Here is a 22,500-nt window from a genome sequence, read left to right on the forward strand (position 1 = left end):
AATCTGTAAGTAACTTACCATATCAGTACTTTTCATGTTGGCTGCGCTGAAGACAATAGCATTGGGCGCCGTTGCTACGGGGAGCATGAAGGCGTACGAACAGCAAATGGTGGCAGGTAACATCAGATAAATTGGGTTCACTTTGATGTTTATGGCCTGCAGGGAGAAGGGTGATTGGTTGATATATATACAATTGTAATTAAGTGACACTTTGTTTAATGGGTGACGTTTCCCAGCTGGAAACCTTAGTAGTTCGTTGGGACAGACTTGGTGTGAAATTTCGAAAGTTACGAAAGGAAACCTACATTTTAGGAAACCTACATTTTAAAAGGAAAACCAAAACAAGAACACAACCAACCCTAACCTAAGAGCCGCATCCTTACCCCTTTACCTACCATGTGGTGGGCCTACCCCCTTGGATTGCGGTATCCTTAGCTTACATGCAATAAAGTCTCAACCTGTGTTAGCTTCCTACACGACGTCACTCCTGGTTAGGTATCACTGAATCACAAAATGTTCGTAAACCGTAAAACAAGCTTCATATTATCGTATATCAGACCAAAATAAATAACTTTTCCTTAAAGATAATTTCTTTGACAAGTAATAAGAAAGTTTACGCCGGTCCTAACAAAATACATTTACTAAATATTAGTGAAGGAAATTGAAACACGGGGGGAGGCGCGATTGGTCCTGGAGATGCATTGGGTTAATTTGGTTGAAAGGTAACATTATTTAAAAGATTGTCACAATTGCACCCTTAAATTCATAACACAAAAACTTAAACTTTCTTGCATATTTTTCTAAACGTAATTTTGAAAATATGTTTTTGTAAATGAAATGATTTCAAAGTAAAGTAATCATAAATACTATAGGTTTTTTCGTCAGGCTAGGAAGAGGAAGTGACCTTGTTAGTTTTGACGTCAGAAAACTACTAATCAATCACTTCTGTTTCCATTTTGACTTTTAGTTGTCGGGCAGATCTTTGATTTACTATTCATTTAATTATTCATATGTTTATCTGTCTATTTATTTATTATCTTTGAAAATATTGTAAACATATATACCAGAAGAAAGGAAGATTATCGCAAAAATATTTATATATAAAAAAGATTTGATGTTTTCTGTTAAGGAAACAAATCGTTATATGAAACATCTGCATAAGTATATCATTAAATAATGCTAGAGAGTAAGAGAGTAAGACAGTAAGAGAGTTCAAAGGCTCAGGGACCTAGCCCAGTCATTCAAAAATTTCAAAGCATCCAGAAAAGGCAAATTATATCGGCAGACATCTAAGAAATTTCCACCTCAAAGAACTCGGTGAAACAACTTTATTTCGCCAGAAAGCAAAGAAATTTCTGCTTCAAAACACGTAAAGAAAGCACATTATTTCTGGAGAGATCAAAGCAATCTTCACATCAAAGCACTCAGAGAAAGAACATTATTGCAGCAAAAGACAAAAGATCCCCACTATCAGCCAGAGAAAGCACATTATCGCAGTAGTCAACAAAGAAATCTTCAAAACACTCGGAAAAAAGCATATCGTTTCGAAAGGCACCAAAGGTATCCCCAGTATCCCCCAGAGATAAGCCCATTACTTCTCTAGACAATAAAGAAATCTTCATTTCAAAGTAATCAGAAAATGCAAATCACATTGGTAGACACAAAAGAAATTTCCCCATTAGTGTCAACCCGGAAGATCCACGAGAGGCCTCTCGTGTTCATATAATTTGTGACGTAACTTCATTTCTCAAAACCACAATTCTATAAATGAATGATAAATGAATATGATTTCTTGTGTTGTAACTACCTTAGTTATCCCATTCAATTGTTGAAATTTTGCTTTCTAAATGTACACAGCTACAAACAAGCGAATAACTATACTGTACATTTACGTTTGGATGCCTAACTTTCTTTCCACTATTTTGGAGGCGGTGGTTATAATAATAATGAAAACAACATGAGGATTTAATGAACAGGAACTCTTTTGAAACGAGAGAGAGAGAGAGAGAGAGAGAGAGAGAGAGAGAGAGAGAGAGAGAGAGAGAGAGAGAGAGAGAGAGAGAGAGAGAGAGAGAGAGAGAGAGAGAGAGAGAGATCTTACCATTTCTTTGAGAACTGGAAGGAGAATTGATGCCGTGGCTGTGTTGGAAGCGACCTCTGTTATCATGGCCGTCAAGAGGCTGACCAGAAAAACAATGGCTTCCTTAGGCAGAACCTGCAGACCTTCAAACTGTACGCCGAGCCAAATTGAGAGTCCAGACTTTGCAGCTGCTTCGGCAATGGCAAAACCCCCTCCGAGAAGGAGCACTATGTTCCAGGGGACTTTCTCGTGTATTGGGGCCCATGACAGGCAAGGCTGAGGTCCTGTTCTCGGTGGATTGTCTGAGGGAAAAGTAGAATGAATATTAAATGGGATTTGAAATAAAGGTGATTGCTGCATTAGGATCCAAGGGCTCTTTATTCAGGAATATTTTCCGGTTGTTCAAAGTATTGAATAACCTCTGGTGTGTTTTCATCAAGAAGGGGTTTCAAAATTATAATGATCATAGTATAAGATGAGTTAGCATTCGTTAAACAAAACAGTTAAAGAAATTGAGCTTTGAGTGCAGGCTCTACAGACCAGATCAACAAATGTTTATAGGCAAAAATACATGCAAAGTAAAATTGGCCACAAATTCAAGGAAGCATGTGGCTTTAATCACATATCACAAATTCTCATGCTCATAAGCTTTATTTTCAATAATATTTTATCATAAAGGGAATGAGAAACTTTGTTAGTGGTGTGACGGGCCGAGAGAAGGTTGTGACTCAAAGACAGGATGAAAGCAACTGAGCGAGTTTATTATGCATTACTCTCCTTTATATACTAAAGCTCAACGCAACAGGAAATTTCTTGTTCAAAACCGACACCATTACAGGTGAGAATAACAGGCATGTTTATTCAGGTTCTTTTTAGTGCAAGGGAAGAGCGAAGATACAAGCATAATATATACACAAAATGAATTGTCGTTACTATGTACGATCGTGTGACACACGGTTGATACATGGCTCCCCCCCTAAAAATGACATACTGTGCATTTTGAATAGGGCGCCCTGATCTAGAGAGATGAACTGTAGGCGGGTCATCTGGCAGGAGATAAGCAGGTTTTAGACGATCAATGGAGACCCAGTCTTCTTTGCCATGAATGTCTAGTAGGAATGCTTTCGGATTGCGTCGGATCACAAGTAAGGGGCCCATGTAAGGGGGCGTTAGCGTTGGCTTGCTAGTGTCGTTGCGCAAGAAGACGTGCGTTGCAGAGTGCAAGTCTGTTGGTATGTGATGCTTAGCTGGGGGCTTGTAAGTCTGGCGGCATGGAGTAAATTTTCCCACAACGTGACATATGCGCTGGAGATAGTCGGAGGAGGTTGTAGAAGGAAATAATTCGGCAGGGACGACCAATGGGTCGCCATACACCATTTCGGCTGCCGAGACGTCGAGGGCGTCTTTAGGAGTGGTCCTTAGTCCCAGGAGGACCCAGGGAAGCTGTGTAAACCAGTTGGAATCCTTGCAGCGGGACATCAAAGCTGCTTTGAGAGTGCGATGAAAACGTTCAACCATTCCATTGGCAGCAGGGTTGTAGGCAGTTGTCTGATGTAGGGTGATGCCCAAGAGATTCGCTAATGATATCCACTATTGAGAGGTGAAAGTGGTATCCCTGTCAGAAGTAATATGCTCAGGGATACCACATCTTGCAATCCATCCAGAGAGTAAGGCAGAGGTACATGAGGCAGATGTTGCAGTTTCCATGGGAATGGTTTCAGGCCAAGTGGAGTGGTCGATGACGGTAAACAGGTAACGATGTCCTTGTGATGTGGGTAGGGGGCCTACAACGTCGACGTGAATGTGTTCGAAGCGACACTGAGGTTGAGGAAAGGTGCTCACTCCTGAATCCATGTGACAATGTAGTTTGGAAGTTTGGTAAGAAGTACAGGCGCGGACCCAATCCTTAGCATCCTTAGAAATGCCGTGCCAAATGAACTTTGCCTTCAGCAGCTGTGCAGTAGAACGGCATGAGGGATGTAAAAGGCTGTGAATGAAATCTAGCACCTGCCGGCGCATGGGAGCAGGAGTCCGAGGTCGCGGTCTACCAGTACTGACGTCACAGAGGAGGGTGGTGTTGGAGTCTTCGAGGGGGAAGTCTTCCCAACGGAGGGACGTGCAGGATGTCCTACATGCTTGATTTTCTGGATCCTGTTGTTGGGCTTCAGCCAGGGCATTGTAATCCAATCCCTGTTGAACAGCAGCTAACGTATTTCTTGACAGGGCATCGGCAACGGGATTCATTTTCCCAGGGACGTATTGGAGGGTGCAATTGTATTCAGCCACAGGGGAGAGATGTGGGCGTTGTGGTGATAAATACAGTGCTTGGCAGGAGCCGTGGGCGTTTGGCGCAGTTCTAGATGGAAAACATTCGGGTACGATGTGAGGAGGTGGGCATAGGCATCCGCTGGTGCGCTGATGTGGAGAGCGAGGGTGGAAGGGGCGGGTTGATGAGGTGTTGATAAGTACGAGTCTGCGTTAACCAATCGTCGGTGGGTGACATCGACCAGAAGGTGGAAATGAGAGAGGAAATCCGCAATGAAGATTAGCAATGTGACGTCAGCAACGAGAAACTTCCAATAAAATTTACCGTTTCCGAACGATAATGTGAGGTTCTCGTAACCGTAGGTGGGTATTGTAGATCCGTTGGCAGCTACCAAGCGGACGTCGGCGGACGTAGACGGACTACGTTGTGTCCTGAAGAGTTCCCTTGGCAAAAGAGAACTACAAGCACCCGTGTCTACCAAAAATCGCACTCCCGTTCCTGCATCATGTAAAAAGAAAAGATTAGAAACACGGGAGGCCACCGCCACAAGCGATGGCCTACTTACACGATTTTTGGCCACTGATAATCCTTGGCACATTTCTTCGCGGTTGCCCCGAATCTAAAGTAGTTGTAGCAAAACTGCGGCGGATGGGAGGTAGTAAGTGGCTGTAGAAGTCGTTGGTTGGGGCGCATGCGAGTGGTGGGTGGGGGGTGGCTTTGTCGCCGCTTCGGCACGTCACAGGGTAGGCGTGAATGTCCTACAGCATTCACGTCGGCTTCAGTTGACGTTGAATAGGCGTCCTCTTCGTTAGGGGTGGAGGCGTTGATGGAGGTCTTGAAGTGGCTGTCCATAAGGGCGTCGGCTTTGGTCATCAAGTCCTTTCTGGGTAAATTATCGACATCGGGTATGGCAGCGCGTATAGGTTCGGGTAAACGGCGTATCCAAAGGGCACGAAGTAGGTTCACCTCACAAGGAGAGCCGTCTGCGGCAGGTTGAAGCGAGCGATGCTGGTCATTTTCCTGAGGGCGAGCGAAGCCCTTTGGTCCCCCAACGGTTGTTATGAGAGCTGAAAAAGCTTTGCTATAAGGGCGGCTGGCGACGGCGAGTACTGCTGCAGATGATATGTTTTGAGGGCGTCATATGAGTTCTGCTGCAGAAGGTATGTTTTGAGGGCGTCGTATGCTATTGGGATGTCTCCTTGTTCACAAAGCCAGTCGGATATTTCCGGAAAGGTGTCCTCGGGTATCGCCGCGAGAACATAATCTTCTTTGGTGGTTGAGCGAGTCACGCCCTTGATGCGAAACTGGACTTCTGCACGCTGAAACCAAGCAAACGCCTCTCCGATGGCGAATGACGAAAGTTTCAATGGGGGAGCCGCAGCATTAACTTCCGTAGAGTCCGCCATAGTACCAACGACGGAGGGGCGAGGGGAGGTGGAAGGCGGGAGGAGCGAGTCGACTTCTACGGTCACCAATGTGACGGGCCGAGAGAAGGTTGTGACTCAAAGACAGGATAAAAGCAACTGGGTGAGTTTATTTTAGAACACACTCCTTTATATACAAAAGCTCAATGCAACAGGAAATTTCATGCTCAAAACCGGCACTGTTACCGGTGAGAAAAATAGGCATGTTTATTCAGGTTCTTTTTAGTGCGAGGGAAGAGCGAAGATACAAGTATAATATATACACAAAATGAAATGTCAATCGTGTGACGCACGGTTGGTACACTGGGAACCTTAACAGAGTAGATTCTGAATGCTGAGGCTTTGCAGCAGGATTAACATGAAGTAGTTGTATCTGTTGAAAGCTCTTTTGGATGTTCTCTGATCAATGGTTAATCTTTCCGTGTTGGATCATATCATCATTATCACTCTAGAGAAATGGAAACCTTGTCCTTACAACATATTTATCTATTAGATGATTCTGGGGAGTTTCGGACAATCAGAGGTAAGATTCCAGCCGCAGCAGAGTAAAAGAACTGGCATCAAAACCTTTATGAATGGCACCTGATTTCCTGGAAGCATCAGCTAATTTTTCAAGTTTTGTGAAATAGGGGGAAACATCCATTACTTTTAATTATTCAGAAGCCTTAAATATAATGTTGCCTTAGCAAAGTAATTCATGGAGCAGAGGAAACTAATGGGACTAGCTTATTGATAGTCTCTTTAGCTGGAGTTCAGCCTCGTTTCCAATTGGCTGTGAAACTTATTGACTTGTTGGCAGTTTTTGTTGATGTATTTGCAACAAGAACTGTGACGTGTTTATTTTATAGCTCATGATTTTTGGACCAATAATGATGATACTAGTATAGTCTAAAAACATGTGGCTGATGTGTTTGACAGTAAGCAGCGTAATGAAAAATTCAATTCCTGTTTTCATGAGGATAAACTAACTAGTTTAGCTTTTCGGTCTCATGAAATTAAAATTCTCTTGATGGACCTTAATGCTTATGGAGGTGTACACTCAAATGATATTTTATCTTGTTTTTCATTAAGACTGCTGCTTGTTTAGATCTTAAATTGTGTTATTTTACGAAAGTTGGCAAGAGGAGGTTCTTTTAGCACTTGTTGGAAAATTAGTAATGTTACTTCATTACATAAATGTGTTTGTGGTAGCTCTAGTCCAGCTGATTACTGCCCAATTTTCATAACTCCGTTAATATCTAGTTTGCTATTTGTTTTTCGTAAAGGCCTTGGAGCATGTGAGTCCCTTCTTACAATTTCCAATGCTGTGCAGAATTCCATTAATTGTGGACAGGATGTTTGTTTGATTGACCTTGTTAATCATGAGGCCTTTCGTTGATTGGGTTGTAGAAGAAGGCGAAGATCATTGCGCAAGTCTGAAGAACGTTATTCCTAAAAGGATTCAGGAAGAGGATCGAAAAACCTCTCCTATGAGGGGGCGAAAAAAATCAGCAAAGAGGACTACAGCAGTTTTGAGCAGCCTTCTAACCGAGGCCCTTTGCGTCACTAGGCGTAGGTGGAGATGATAATTAATATGTTCAGTGTAGCTCTAATTGATAAACTCTTAATTTTAGAAAATCGTCTTTACTTCTTCTTCTTCTTCTTCTTCTTCTTCTTCTTCTTTTCCCACTTCTATGTGGGATCAATGTTTCTGGTCAGCTTTCTCCATCTACCTCTGTCCCACACCTCATCACCGGTTAATCCCTTTGATCGAAGGTCATCTTTGATACAGTCCACCCACCTTTGCTTTGGTCTCCCTCTCCTTCATGTTATCCTATTGTAAATGATTTCAGAAGCCGATTGTAGTAGACATGGGCCTAAAAAAGATAGTTTTGTGACAATTTCTGTCGATTTGGTGGTATTCAAAATAGAAATCACGAATAATTAACAAAATAAATCTTTCGTCTGATCGCAAATCCGGCTCCGGGATTCGTGCTTCATTTTGAAGACATTCTCGGGTTCTCCGAAGACATTTTAGGCTCTTGAGATCCGTGTTTTGTTTTGAAGATATTTTCGGCTTCTCCCTGAGTGTCTCTAGATCAAGTAGCATTTTTTTTCTTTTTTAAATAGACCAAAAACTAGGTGGAGGAAAGGTATTAACAAAAATGGAGAATTGTAATGTGTTGTTGTTATTGTGGAATGGCTTTGAATACCAAAGTTATTTATGTATTTATAATTACTAATCAGGACAATATCGTATATTTGGGAATTAATTGTGTATGCCGTAATTGTTCCATTATAGAACCAAAATGGGTCTCTTTGATTAAACAAAAGAGTGAAAACCCACAGCTGGAAACCGTTTTGATCTGCTTAGGAAACTTGAAAAAATGCAAAAAATGGCAAAACAAGAAAGAAGTCCTTCACTAGAAAAGAAAGGAAAAGTGAGGACTCTTGTTATGCAATACGAAGAAAGGATTAAAGGCGATGCAAAACAGACCAGCAATAGGAAACAGAAACAGAAGGATTCTCTTGGAATTAGAAGGAATCCAATTAGGGAGGCCAATAAAGTGGCCCTAGCTAGAGTTGTAGAAACTCAAAAATTTGAAAGGTCCCAAAATGAGGAAGAAATTATCTCTAGGATTAAGCGAAAGGATGACAAATCAATAGAAGGAATCGTTGCTGATCTGATTAGGAAACTTAAAAAAACGCAAAAAAAAAAAAAAAAAAAAATGCCAAAACAAGAAAGAAGTCCTTCACTAGAAAACAAAGGAAAAGTGAGGACTCTTGTTATGCAATACGAAGAAAGGATTAAAGGCTATGCCAAACAGACCAGTTATAGGAAACTGAAACAAGGATGCTCTGGGAATTAGAAGGAATCCAATTAGGGAGGCCAAAGAAGTGGCCTTAGGTAGAATTGGTGAGATTCTTAAGTTTGAAATTTCCGAAAATGAAGGATACAAAAAACTCATTTAAAAGAGAAAAAATTGAAAAGAAAAATGACTACCAAGAAGCATGGGAAGATCTAATAGTCCGACAATTTGAAAATATGTTAAGAGAAACGATGACAGAAAATAGCCCAGGAACACAAGGAGATGATAATTGTGATGATAATGAAAAAATTAAGATGGCAAAGGTAATGGGACGGAAACAAATAGCTGATCTTAGGAGGAAAGCAAAAGATAGAGCCTTTTTAAGGATTAGACGAATTGCAATGGAAGAAATCTTTCCAGAAAATAGAGGCTTAGTATATGCTCTTGTTCAACGATAGGAAGAGGCTCTGAAAGATGAGAAAATAGAAAAGACAAAGAAGGTTATTCATAAAGTAATAGAAACAGGAATTGTAAAGAGGCATATCAAGAATTTTTAAAATGTCATACAAGTAAACATAAAGGAAAGCGATCTTCATGGACAATCTCGGGACTTCAGAAACCATCTTAGGAGGATCGCTAAAGATGTCGCCTTGGCTAGGATTATAAATATCTTACAAGAGATTATCAAAGAAGAGAATTTTGAAGAGTAAAAAGGATATTGTTCAATAGAAGAAAAAAAAAGCAAAATCTATAAGTATACAACTAAGAAACAATTCTGTTGGAGTAACCTACAGGATGTGCACTGCAGAGGGAAAAAGCTGAAATGCTTCTAGTAAGCAACGGTTCCATGATGGAGTGGTACAAGCCTTTGTCATGTGAACAAATGGTCGGACTTCTATATCTATTCTTCCGGATGTCAACCTTATGGTTGCTCTGTTGGAATAATCTAGAAGCGCTGGTACTTATCATGAATATAGAACAAGCTAAGTTTCTTCTGGTATGCTATGTTCCTTGATGAAGAAGTACAAATTCTTTCTCATGTGAACATAAGGGCTGGTTCTGACCCTGTATATAGAAGAAACTAAGTTTCTTCTAGTATCCTATGTTCCTTGATGAAGAAGTACAAATTCTTTCTCATGTGAACGTAAGGGTTGGTACTGACCCTGTATATAGAAGAAGCTAAATTTGTTCTAATATGTTATGTTCCTTGATGAGGAAGTACTAATTCTTTCTCATGTGAACACAAGGGTTGTTACTGACCCTGTATATAGAAGAAGCTAAGTTTCTTCTTGTACGCAATGTTCCTTGATGAAGAAGTAAAAATTCTTTCGCATGTGAACATAAGGGTTGGTACTGTCCCTGTATATAGAAAAAGCTAAGTTTCTTCTAATATGCTATGTTCCTTGATGAAAAAGGACATTCTTTCTCATGTGAACATAAGGGCTGGTACTGACCCTGTATACAGAAGAAGCTGTTTCTTCTTGTATGCTATGTTCCTTGATGAAGAAGTACAAATTCTTTTGCATGTGAACACAAGTGTTGTTAGTGACCCAGTATATAGAAGAAGCTAAGTTTCTTCTGGTACGCTATGTTCCTTGATGAAGAAGTACAAATTCTTTCTTATGTGAACATAGGGGTTGGTACTGTCCCTGTATATAGAAGAAGCTAAGTTTCTTCTAATATGCTATGTTCCTTGATGAAGAAGTACAAGTTCTTTCTCATGTGAACATAAGGGTTGGTTCTGACCCTGTATATAGAAGAAGCTAAGTTTCTTCTCATATGCTATGATCCTTGATGAAGAAGTACAAATTCTTTCTCATGTGAACATAGTGGTTGGTACTGTCCCTGTATATAGAAAAAGCTAAGTTTCTTCTAATATGCTATGTTTCTTGATGAACAAATACAAATTCTTTCTCATGTGAACAAAAGGGTAGGTACTGACCCTGTATATAGAAGAAGCTAAGTTTCTTCTAGTATGCTATGTTCCTTGATGAGGAAGTACAAATTTTTTCTCATGTGAACATAAGGGCTGGTTCTGACCCTGTAAATAGAAGAAGCTAAGTTTCTTCTAGTTTGCTATGTTCCTTGTTTCTTCTAGTTTGCTATGTTCCTTGATGAAGAAGTACAAATTCTTTCTCAAGTGAACATAAGGGCTGGTTCTGACCCTGTATATAAAAGAAGCTAAGTTTCTTCTTGAATGCTATGTTCCTTGATTAAGTACGAATTCTTTCTCATGTGAACATGAGGGTTGGTACTGTCACTGTATATAAAAGAAGCGAAGTTTCTTCTAGTATGCTATGTTCCTCAATGAAGTAGTACAAATTTTTTCTCATGTGAACATAAGGGCTGCTACTGACCCTGTATATAGAAGAAGCTAAGTTTCTTCTAGTATGCCATGTTCCTCGATGAAGAATTACAAATTCTTTCTCATGTGAACATAAAGGCTGGTTCTGACCCTGTATATAGAAAAAACTAAGTTTCTTCTAATATGCTATGTTCCTTGATGAAGAAGTACAAACTTTCTCATGTGAACTTAAGGGTTGGTACTGACCCGGTATACAGAAGAGGCAAAGTTTCTTCTAGTATGCTATGTTCCTTGATGAAGTACAAAGTCTTTCTCATGTGAACATAATGGTTGGTACTGACCCTGTATATAGAATGAGCTAAGTTTCTTCTAGTATGTTATGTTCCTTGATGAAGAAGTACAAATCCTTTCATATGTGAACATATGGGCTGGTACTGACTCTGTATATTGAAGAAGCTAAGTTTCTTCTTGTATGCTTTGTTCCTTGATGAAGTAGAAATTCTTTCTCATGTGAACATAATGGTTGGTACTGACCCTGTATATAGAAGAAGCTAAGTTTCTTCTGGTATGTAATGTTCCTTGATGAAGAAGTACAAATTCTTTCTCATGTGAACATATGGGTTGGTACTGACCCTGTATATAGAAGAAGCTAAGTTTCTTCTAGTATGTTATGTTCCTTGATAAAGTAGTACAAATTCTTTCTTATGTGAACATAAGGGCTGGTACTGACACTGTATATAGAAGAACCTAAGCTTCTTCTTGTACGCAATGTTCCTTGATGAAGAAGTACACATTCTTTCTCATGTGAACATATGGGTTGGTACTGACCCTGTATATAGAAGAAGCTAAGTTTCTTCTAGTATGTTATGTTCCTTGATAAAGTAGTACAAATTCTTTCTTATGTGAACATAAGGGTTGGTACTGACACTGTATATAGAAGAAGCTAAGTTTCTTCTTGTACGCAATGTTCCTTGATGAAGAAGTACAAATTCTTTCTCATGTGAACATATGGGTTGGTACTGACCCTGTATATAGAAGAAGCTAAGTTTCTTCTAGTATGTTATGTTCCTTGATGAAGTAGTACAAATTCTTTCTTATGTGAACATAAGGGTTGGTACTGACACTGTATATAGAAAAAGCTAAGTTTCTTCTAGTATGTTATGTTCCTTGATGAAGAAGTACAAGTTCTTTCTCATGTGAACATAAGGGCTGGTTCTGACCCTGTATCTAGAAGAAGCTAAGTTTCTTCTAGTATGCTATGTTCCTTGATGAAGAAGTACAAATTCTTTCTCATGTGAACATAAGGGCTGGTTCTGACCCTGTATATAGAAGAAGCTAAGTTTCTTCTAGTATGCTATGTTCCTTGATGAAGAAGTACAAATTCTTTCTCATGTGAACATAAGGGTTTTTACTGACCCTGTATATAGAAGAGCCTAAGTTTCCTCTAGTATGCTATGTTCCTTGATGTAGAAGTACAAATTCTTTCTCATATGAACATAAGGGTTGTTACTGACCCTGTATATAGAAGAAGTTAAGTTTCTTCTAATATGCTATGTTCCTTGATGAAGAAGTACAAATTCTTTCTCATGTGAACATAAAGGTTGTTACTGACCCTGTATATAGAAGAAGCTAAGTTTCTTCTAGTATGGTATGTTCATTGATGAAAAAGGACAAATTCTTTCTCATGTGACCATAATGGTTGGTACTGACCCTGTATATAGAAGAAGCTAAGTTTCTTCTAATATGCTATGTTCCTTGATGAAGAAGTACAAATTCTTTCTCATGTGACCATAAGGGTTGTTACTGACCCTGTATATAGAAGAAGCTAAGTTTCTTCTAGTATGCTATGTTCATTGATGAAAAAGGACAAATTCTTTCTCATGTGAACATAAGAGTTGGTACTGACCCTGTATACAGAAGAAGCTAAGTTTCTTCTAGTATGCTATGTTATTTGATGAAGTACAAATTCTTTCTCATTTTAACTTAAGGGATGTTACTGACCCTGTATATAGAAGAAGCTAAGTTTCTTCTAGTATGCCATGTTCCTTGATGAAGAAGTACAAATTCTTTCTCATATGATCATAAGGGTTGTTACTGACCTGTATATAGAAGAAGCTAAATTTCTTCTAGTATGCTATGTTCCTTGATGAAGAGGAGCAAATTATTTCTCATGTGAACATAAGGGTTGGTATTGACCCTGTATAGAGAAGAAGCTAAGTTTCTTCTAATATGCTATGTTCCTTGATGAAGTACAAATTTTTTTCTCATGTTAACATAAGGGCTGTTACTGACCCTGTATATAGAAGAAGCTAAGTTTCTTCTAGTATGCTATGTTATTTGATGAAGAAGTACAAATTCTTTCTCATATGATCATAAGGGTTGTTACTGACCCTGTATATAGAAGAAGCTAAATTTCTTCTAGTATGCTATGTTCCTTGATGAAGAAGAGCAAATTATTTCTCATGTGAACATAAGGGTTGGTACTGACCCTGTATATAGAAGAAGCTAAGTTTCTTCTGGTATGCTTTGTTCCTTGATGAAGTACAAATTCTTTCTCATGTGAACATAAGGGTTGGTAATGACCCTGTATATAGAAGAAGCTAAGTTTCTTCTAGTATGCTTTGTTCCTAGATGAAGTACAAATTCTTTCTCATGTTAACATAAGGGTTGTTACTGACCCTGTATATAGAAGAAGCTAAGGTTCTTCTAGTATGCTATGTTCCTTGATGAAGTATAAATTCTTTTTCATGTAAACATAAGGGTTGGTACTGACCCTGTATAAGGAAGAAGCTATGTTTCTTCTAGTATGCTATGTTCCTTGATGAAGTACAAATTATTTCTCATGTGAACATAAAGGTTAGTACTGACCCTGTATATAGAAGAAGCTAAGTTTCTTCTAGTATGCTTTGTTCCTAGATGAAGTACAAATTCTTTCTCATGTTAACATAAGGGTTGTTACTGACCCTGTATATAGAAGAAGCTAAGGTTCTTCTAGTATGCTATGTTCCTTGATGAAGTATAAATTCTTTTTCATGTAAACATAAGGGTTGGTACTGACCCTGTATAAGGAAGAAGCTATGTTTCTTCTAGTATGCTATGTTCCTTGATGAAGTACAAATTCTTTCTCATGTGAACATAAAGGTTGGTACTGACCCTGTATATAGAAGAAGCTAAGTTTCTTCTAGTATGCTTTGTTCCTAGATGAAGTACAAATTCTTTCTCATGTTAACATAAGGGTTGTTACTGACCCTGTATATAGAAGAAGCTAAGGTTCTTCTAGTATGCTATGTTCCTTGATGAAGTACAAATTCTTTTTCATGTGAACATAAGGGTTGGTACTGACCCCGTATAAGGAAGAAGCTATGTTTCTTCTAGTATGCCTTATTCCTTGATGAAGTACAAATTCTTTCTCTTGTTAACATAAGGGTTGTTACTGACCCTGTATATAGAAGAGGCTAAGGTTCTTCTAGTATGCTTTGTTCCTTGATGAAGTACAAATTCTTTCTCGTGTGAACATACAGGTTGGTACAGACCCTGTGTATAGAAGAAGCTAAAGTTTCTTCTAGTATGCTATGTTCCTTGATGAAGTACAAATTCTTTCTCATGTGAACATAATGGTTGGTACTGACCCTGTATATAGAAGAATTTAAGTTTCTTCTAGTATGTTATGTTCCTTGATGAAGAAGTACAAATTCTTTCTATGTGAACATATGGGCTTGGTACTGACTCTGTATATAGAAGAAGCTAAGTTTCTTCTTGTATGCTTTGTTCCTTGATGAAGTAGAAATTCTTTCTCATGTGAACATAATGGTTGGTACAGACCCTGTATATAGAAGAAGCTAAGTTTCTTATGGTTCCTTGATGAAGAAGTACAAATTCTTTCTCATGTGAACATATGGGTTGGTACTGACCCTGTATATAGAAGAAGCTAAGTTTCTTCTAGTATTTTATGTTCCTTGATGAAAGTAGTACAAATTCTTTCTTATGTGAACATAAGGGTTGGTACTGACACTGTATATAGAAGAAGCTAAGTTTCTTCTTGTATGCAATGTTCCTTGATGAAGAAGTACAAATTCTTTCTCATGTGAACATATGGGTTGGTACTGACCCTGTATATAGAAGAAGCTAAGTTTCTTCTAGTATGTTATGTTCTTTGATAAAGTAGTACAAATTCTTTCTTATGTGAACATAAGGGTTGGTACTGACACTGTATATAGAAGAAGCTAAGTTTCTTCTAGTATGTTATGTTCCTTGATGAAGAAGTATAAGTTCTTTCTCATGTGAACATAAGGGTTGGTTCTGACCCTGTATATTGAAGAAGCTAAGTTTCTTCTAGTATGCTATGTTCTTTGATGAAGAAGTACAAATTCTTTCTCATGTGAACATAAGGGCTTGGTTCTGACCCTGTATATTGAAGAAGCTAAGTTTCTTCTAGTATGCTATGTTCCTTGATGAAGAAGTACAAATTCTTTCTTCATGTGAACATAAGGGTTTTTACTGACCCTGTATATAGAAGAAGCTAAGTTTCTTCTAGTATGCTATGTTCCTTGATGAAGAAGTACAAATTCTTTCTCATGTGAACATAAGGGTTGTTACTGACCCTGTATATAGAAGAAGCTAAGTTTCTTCTAGTATGCTATGTTCCTTGATGAAGAAGTACAAATTCTTTCTCATGTGAACATAAGGTTGGTTACTGACCCTGTATATAGAAGAAGCTAAGTTTCTTCTAGTATGCTATGTTCATTGATGAAAAAGTACAAATTCTTTCTCATGTGAACATAAGGGTTGTACTGACCCTGTATATAGAAGAAGCTAAGTTTCTTCTAGTATGCTATGTTCCTTGATGAAGAAGTACAAATTCTTTCTCATGTGACATAAGGGTTGTTACTGACCCTGTATATAGAAGAAGCTAAGTTTCTTCTAGTATGCTATGTTCCTTGATGAAAAAAGTACAAATTCTTTCTCATGTGAACATAAGGGTTGGTACTGACCCTGTATATAGAAGAAGCTAAGTTTCTTCTAGTATGCTATGTTATTGATGAAGTACAAATTCTTTCTCATTTTAACTAAGGGTTGTTACTGACCCTGTATATAGAAGAAGCTAAGTTTCTTCTAGTATGCCATGTTCCTTGATGAAGAAGTACAAATTCTTTCTCATATGATCATAAGGGTTGTTACTGACCCTGTATATAGAAGAAGCTAAGTTTCTTCTAATATGCTATGTTCCTTGATGAAGTACAAATTTTTTTCTCATGTTAACATAAGGGCTGTTACTGACCCTGTATATAAAAGACGCTAAGTTTCTTCTAGTATGCCATGTTCCTTGATGAAGAAGTACAAATTCTTTCTCATATGATCATAAGGGTTGTTACTGACCCTGTATATAGAAGAAGCTAAATTTCTTCTAGTATGCCATGTTCCTTGATGAAGAAGTACAAATTCTTTCTCATATGATCATAAGGGTTGTTACTGACCCTGTATATAGAAGAAGCTAAGTTTCTTCTAATATGCTATGTTCCTTGATGAAGTACAAATTTTTTTCTCATGTTAACATAAGGGCTGTTACTGACCCTGTATATAAAAGACGCTAAGTTTCTTCTAGTATGCCATGTTCCTTGATGAAGAAGTACAAATTCTTTCTCATATGATCATAAGGGTTGTTACTGACCCTGTATATAGAAGAAGCTAAATTTCTTCTAGTATGCTATGTTCCTTGATGAAGAGGAGCAAATTATTTCTCATGTGAACATAAGGGTTGGTATTGACCCTGTATAGAGAAGAAGCTAAGTTTCTTCTAATATGCTGTGTTCCTTGATGAAGTACAAATTTTTTTCTCATGTTAACATAAGGGCTGTTACTGACCCTGTATATAGAAGAAGCTAAGTTTCTTCTAGTATGCCATGTTCCTTGATGAAGAAGTACAAATTCTTTCTCATGTGAACATAAGGGTTGGTACTGACCCTGTATATAGAAGAAGCTAAGTTTCTTCTGGTATGCTTTGTTCCTTGATGAAGTACAAATTCTTTCTCATGTGAACATAAGGGTTGGTACTGACCCTGTATATAGAAGAAGCTAAGTTTCTTCTAGTATGCTTTGTTCCTAGATGAAGTACAAATTCTTTCTCATGTTAACATAAGGGTTGTTACTGACCCTGTATATAGAAGAAGCTAAGGTTCTTCTAGTATGCTATGTTCCTTGATGAAGTACAAATTCTTTTTCATGTAAACATAAGGGTTGGTACTGACCCTGTATAAGGAAGAAGCTATGTTTCTTCTAGTATGCCATGTTCCTTGATGAAGTACAAATTCTTTCTCATGTGAACATAAGGGTTGGTACTGTCCCTGTATATAGAAGAAGCTAAGTTTCTTCTAGTATGCTTTGTTCCTAGATGAAGTACAAATTCTTTCTCATGTTAACATAAGGGTTGTTACTGACCCTGTATATAGAAGAAGCTAAGGTTCTTCTAGTATGCTATGTTCCTTGATGAAGTACAAATTCTTTTTCATGTGAACATAAGGATTGGTACTGACCCCGTATAAGGAAGAACCTATGTTTCTTCTAGTATGCCATGTTCCTTGATGAAGTACAAATTCTTTCTCTTGTTAACATAAGGGTTGTTACTGACCCTGTATATAGAAGAAGCTAAGGTTCTTCTAGTATGCTTTGTTCCTTGATGAAGTACAAATTCTTTCTCATGTGAACATAAGGTTGGTACTGACCCTGTATATAGAAGAAGCTAAGTTTCTTCTAGTATGCTTTGTTCCTTGATGAAGTACAAATTCTTTCTCATGTGAACATAAGGGTTGGTACTGACCCTGTATACAGAAGAAGCTAAGTTTCTTCTAGTATGCTTTGTTCCTTGATGAAGTACAAATTCTTTCTCTTGTTAACATAAGGGTTGTTACTGACCCTGTATATAGAAGAAGCTAAGGTTCTTCTAGTATGCTATGTTCCTTGATGAAGTACAAATTCTTTTTCATGTGAACATAAGGGTTGGTACTGACCCTGTATAAGAAGAAGCTAAGTTTCTTCTAGTATGCCATGTTCCTTGATGAAGTACAAATTCTTTCTCTTGTTAACATAAGGGTTGTTACTGACCCTGTATATAGAAGAAGCTAAGGTTCTTCTAGTATGCTTTGTTTCTTGATGAAGTACAAATTCTTTCTCATGTGAACATACGGGTTGGTACAGACCCTGTATATAGAAGAAGCTAAGTTTCTTCTAGTATGCTTTGTTCCTAGATGAAGTACAAATTCTTTCTCATGTGAACATAAGGGTTGGTACTGACCCTGTATACAGAAGAAGCTAAGTTTCTTCTAGCATGCTTTGTTCCTTGATGAAGTACAAATTCTTTCTCTTGTTAACATAAGGGTTGTTACTGACCCTGTATATAGAAGAAGCTAAGGTTCTTCTAGTATGCTTTGTTTCTTGATGAAGTACAAATTCTTTCTCATGTGAACATAAGGGTTGGTACAGACCCTGTATATAGAAGAAGCTAAGTTTCTTCTAGTATGCTTTGTTCCTAGATGAAGTACAAATTCTTTCTCATGTGAACATAAGGGTTGGTACTGACCCTGTATACAGAAGAAGCTAAGTTTCTTCTAGCATGCTTTGTTCCTTGATGAAGTACAAATTCTTTCTCTTGTTAACATAAGGGTTGTTACTGACCCTGTATATAGAAGAAGCTAAGGTTCTTCTAGTATGCTTTGTTTCTTGATGAAGTACAAATTCTTTCTCATGTGAACATAAGGGTTGGTACAGACCCTGTATATAGAAGAAGCTAAGTTTCTTCTAGTATGCTTTGTTCCTTGATGAAGTACAAATTCTTTCTCATGTGAATATAAGGGTTGGTACTAACTCTGTATATAGCAGAAGCTAAGTTTCTTCTAGTATGCTATGTTCCTTGATGAAGAAGTACAAATTCTTTCTCATAAGAACGTAAGGGTTGGTACTGACCCTGTATGTAGAAGAAGCTAAGGTTCTTCTTGTATGCTATGTTCCTTGATGAAGAAGTACAAATTCTTTCTCATAAGAACATAAGGGTTAGTACTGACCCTGTATATAGAAGAAGCTAAGTTTATTCTAGTATGCTATGTTTATTGATGAAGAAGTACAAATTCTTTCTCATGTGAACATAAGGGTTGGTACTGACCCTGTATATAGAAGAAGCTAAGTTTCTTCTAGTATGCCATGTTCCTTGATGAAGTACAAATTCTTTCTCATATGATCATAAGGGTTGTTACTGACCCTGTATATAGAAGAAGCTAAATTTCTTCTAGTATGCTATGTTCCTTGATGAAGAGGAGCAAATTATTTCTCATGTGAACATAAGGGTTGGTATTGACCCTGTATAGAGAAGAAGCTAAGTTTCTTCTAATATGCTATGTTCCTTGATGAAGTACAATTTTTTTTCTCATGTTAACATAAGGGCTGATACTGACCCTGTATATAGAAGAAGCTAAGTTTCTTCTAGTATGCCATGTTCCTTGATGAAGAAGTACAAATTCTTTCTCATATGATCATAAGGGTTGTTACTGACCCTGTATATAGAAGAAGCTAAATTTCTTCTAGTATGCTATGTTCCTTGATGAAGAGGAGCAAATTATTTCTCATGTGAACATAAGGGTTGGTATTGACCCTGTATAGAGAAGAAGCTAAGTTTCTTCTAATATGCTATGTTCCTTGATGAAGTACAAATTTTTTTCTCATGTTAACATAAGGGCTGTTACTGACCCTGTATATAGAAGAAGCTAAGTTTCTTCTAGTATGCCATGTTCCTTGATGAAGAAGTACAAATTCTTTCTCATGTGAACATAAGGGTTGGTACTGACCCTGTATATAGAAGAAGCTAAGTTTCTTCTGGTATGCTTTGTTCCTTGATGAAGTACAAATTCTTTCTCATGTGAACATAAGGGTTGGTACTGACCCTGTATATAGAAGAAGCTAAGTTTCTTCTAGTATGCTTTGTTCCTAGATGAAGTACAAATTCTTTCTCATGTTAACATAAGGGTTGTTACTGACCCTGTATATAGAAGAAGCTAAGGTTCTTCTAGTATTCTATGTTCCTTGATGAAGTACAAATTCTTTTTCATGTAAACATAAGGGTTGGTACTGACCCTGTATAAGGAAGAAGCTATGTTTCTTCTAGTATGCCATGTTCCTTGATGAAGTACAAATTCTTTCTCGTGTGAACATAAGGGTTGGTACTGTCCCTGTATATAGAAAAAGCTAAGTTTCTTCTAGTATGCTTTGTTCCTAGATGAAGTTCAAATTCTTTCTCATGTTAACATAAGGGTTGTTACTGACCCTGTATATAGAAGAAGCTAAGGTTCTTCTAGTATGCTATGTTCCTTGATGAAGTACAAATTCTTTTTCATGTGAACATAAGGATTGGTACTGACCCCGTATAAGGAAGAACCTATGTTTCTTCTAGTATGCCATGTTCCTTGATGAAGTACAAATTCTTTCTCTTGTTAACATAAGGGTTGTTACTGACCCTGTATATAGAAGAAGCTAAGGTTCTTCTAGTATGCTTTGTTTCTTGATGAAGTACAAATTCTTTCTCATGTGAACATACAGGTTGGTACAGACCCTGTATATAGAAGAAGCTAAGTTTCTTCTAGTATGCTTTGTTCCTAGATGAAGTACAAATTCTTTCTCATGTGAACATAAGGGTTGGTACTGACCCTGTATACAGAAGAAGCTAAGTTTCTTCTAGCATGCTTTGTTCCTTGATGAAGTACAAATTCTTTCTCTTGTTAACATAAGGGTTGTTACTGACCCTGTATATAGAAGAAGCTAAGGTTCTTTTAGTATGCTATGTTCCTTGATGAAGTACAAATTCTTTTTCATGTAAACATAAGGGTTGGTACTGACCCTGTATAAGGAAGAAGCTATGTTTCTTCTTGTATGCCATGTTCCTTGATGAAGTACAAATTCTTTCTCTTGTTAACATAAGGGTTGTTACTGACCCTGTATATAGAAGAAGCTAAGGTTCTTCTAGTATGCTTTGTTTCTTGATGAAGTACAAATTCTTTCTCATGTGAACATACGGGTTGGTACAGACCCTGTATATAGAAGAAGCTAAGTTTCTTCTAGTATGCTTTGTTCCTAGATGAAGTACAAATTCTTTCTCATGTGAACATAAGGGTTGGTACTGACCCTGTATGTAGAAGAAGCTAAGTTTCTTCTAGCATGCTTTGTTCCTTGATGAAGTACAAATTCTTTCTCATGTGAACATAAGGGTTGGTACTGACCCTGTATAAAGAAGAAGCTAAGTTTCTTCTAGCATGCTTTGTTCCTTGATGAAGTACAAATTCTTTCTCTTGTTAACATAAGGGCTGTTACTGACCCTGTATATAGAAGAAGCTAAGTTTCTGCTAGTATGCTTTGTTCCTTGATGAAGTACAAATTCTTTCTCATGTGAATATAAGGGTTGGTACTAACTCTGTATATAGCAGAAGCTAAGTTTCTTCTAGTATGCTATGTTCCTTGATGAAGAAGTACAAATTCTTTCTCATAAGAACGTAAGGGTTGGTACTGACCCTGTATGTAGAAGAAGCTAAGGTTCTTCTTTTATGCTATGTTCCTTGATGAAGAAGTACAAATTCTTTCTCATAAGAACATAAGGGTTGGTACTGACCCTGTATATAGAAGAAGCTAAGTTTATTCTAGTATGCTATGTTTATTGATGAAGAAGTACAAATTCTTTCTCATGTGAACATAAGGGTTGGTACTGACCCTGTATATAGAAAAAGCTAAGTTTCTTCTAGTATGCTATGTTCTTTGAGAAGATTGTAGCTCTTCATCAAGGAACATAGCCTACCAGAAGAACCTTGGCGTCATTTATCTTCTTTTTTTTTCCTCTTTTTCTTCTTTGTCTGCATCTTTTCTCACTTTTATGTGGGGTAGATGTTTTTGACCCCACATAAAAGTGGGAGAAGATGCAGACAAAGAAGAAGAAAAACATGTATTTGACCAGCTTTCTCCAATTACCTCTGTCCCACACTTCATCACCGGTTAATCCCTTTGATCGAAGGTCCTCCTTGATAGAGTCCATCCACCTTCGCTTTGGTCTCCCTCTCCTCGTTCCCTGTACCTCCATTTCCATCACCCTCCTCCCAATATACTGTTCATCTCTTCTTATGATATGACCATACCACCTCAGTCTACTTTCTTTGATCTTATCTGATAATTTTCTAACTCCTGTGGTACCTCTAATTACTTCATTCCGTATCTTATCTCTTCTTGTTCTCCCACACATCCATTTGACTTTTTGAGGGATGGAAAAAAATTTAGCCCCCTTGCTCCTATCAAAAATGTGGGCATAACTTTTTAGAGCCCGGAATTAAAAAAATGGCTGCCGTCGCCAGTTCAAAAAAATTAACTTTTTCCTGGTTTGGCTTAGAGTGCTGTACAAAATACGTTTTATAGGGTTTTTTTTTTTTTTTGGCTTGGGGAACTCATTTCTGATGTTATTTTATTGATTTGACCTGTTTTTCCTATTCAAATTCACCCCGCTAAGAGAGTTTTGTTTCAGGTCAATCTTTCTAGACAATTTTAACAATAATTTTCTTGGGTATATTTAATCAATAAGAACAAATGCCTTAAAAAAACATTCACAAATAGATGGAAGA

General features: G+C 37.7%; 1 protein-coding gene across 1 annotated transcript in view; it reads right to left on the reverse strand.

Moving 5' to 3' along the window:
* LOC137621224 (Na(+)/citrate cotransporter-like) overlaps nt 1-22,500 on the reverse strand; it is a 50,156-nt gene that overhangs the window by 1,541 nt on the left and 26,115 nt on the right. Inside the window, exons 10-11 of the mRNA XM_068351624.1 lie at nt 2,102-2,382; nt 19-156 (exon numbers count right to left, since the gene is read on the reverse strand). Of these exons, the coding sequence (XP_068207725.1) occupies nt 19-156; nt 2,102-2,382 (419 nt within the window). The remainder of the gene's footprint in view (nt 1-18; nt 157-2,101; nt 2,383-22,500) is intronic.

The sequence above is a fragment of the Palaemon carinicauda genome, chromosome 27 (assembly GCF_036898095.1).
Source record: "Palaemon carinicauda isolate YSFRI2023 chromosome 27, ASM3689809v2, whole genome shotgun sequence".
Lineage (NCBI taxonomy): Eukaryota > Metazoa > Arthropoda > Malacostraca > Decapoda > Palaemonidae > Palaemon > Palaemon carinicauda.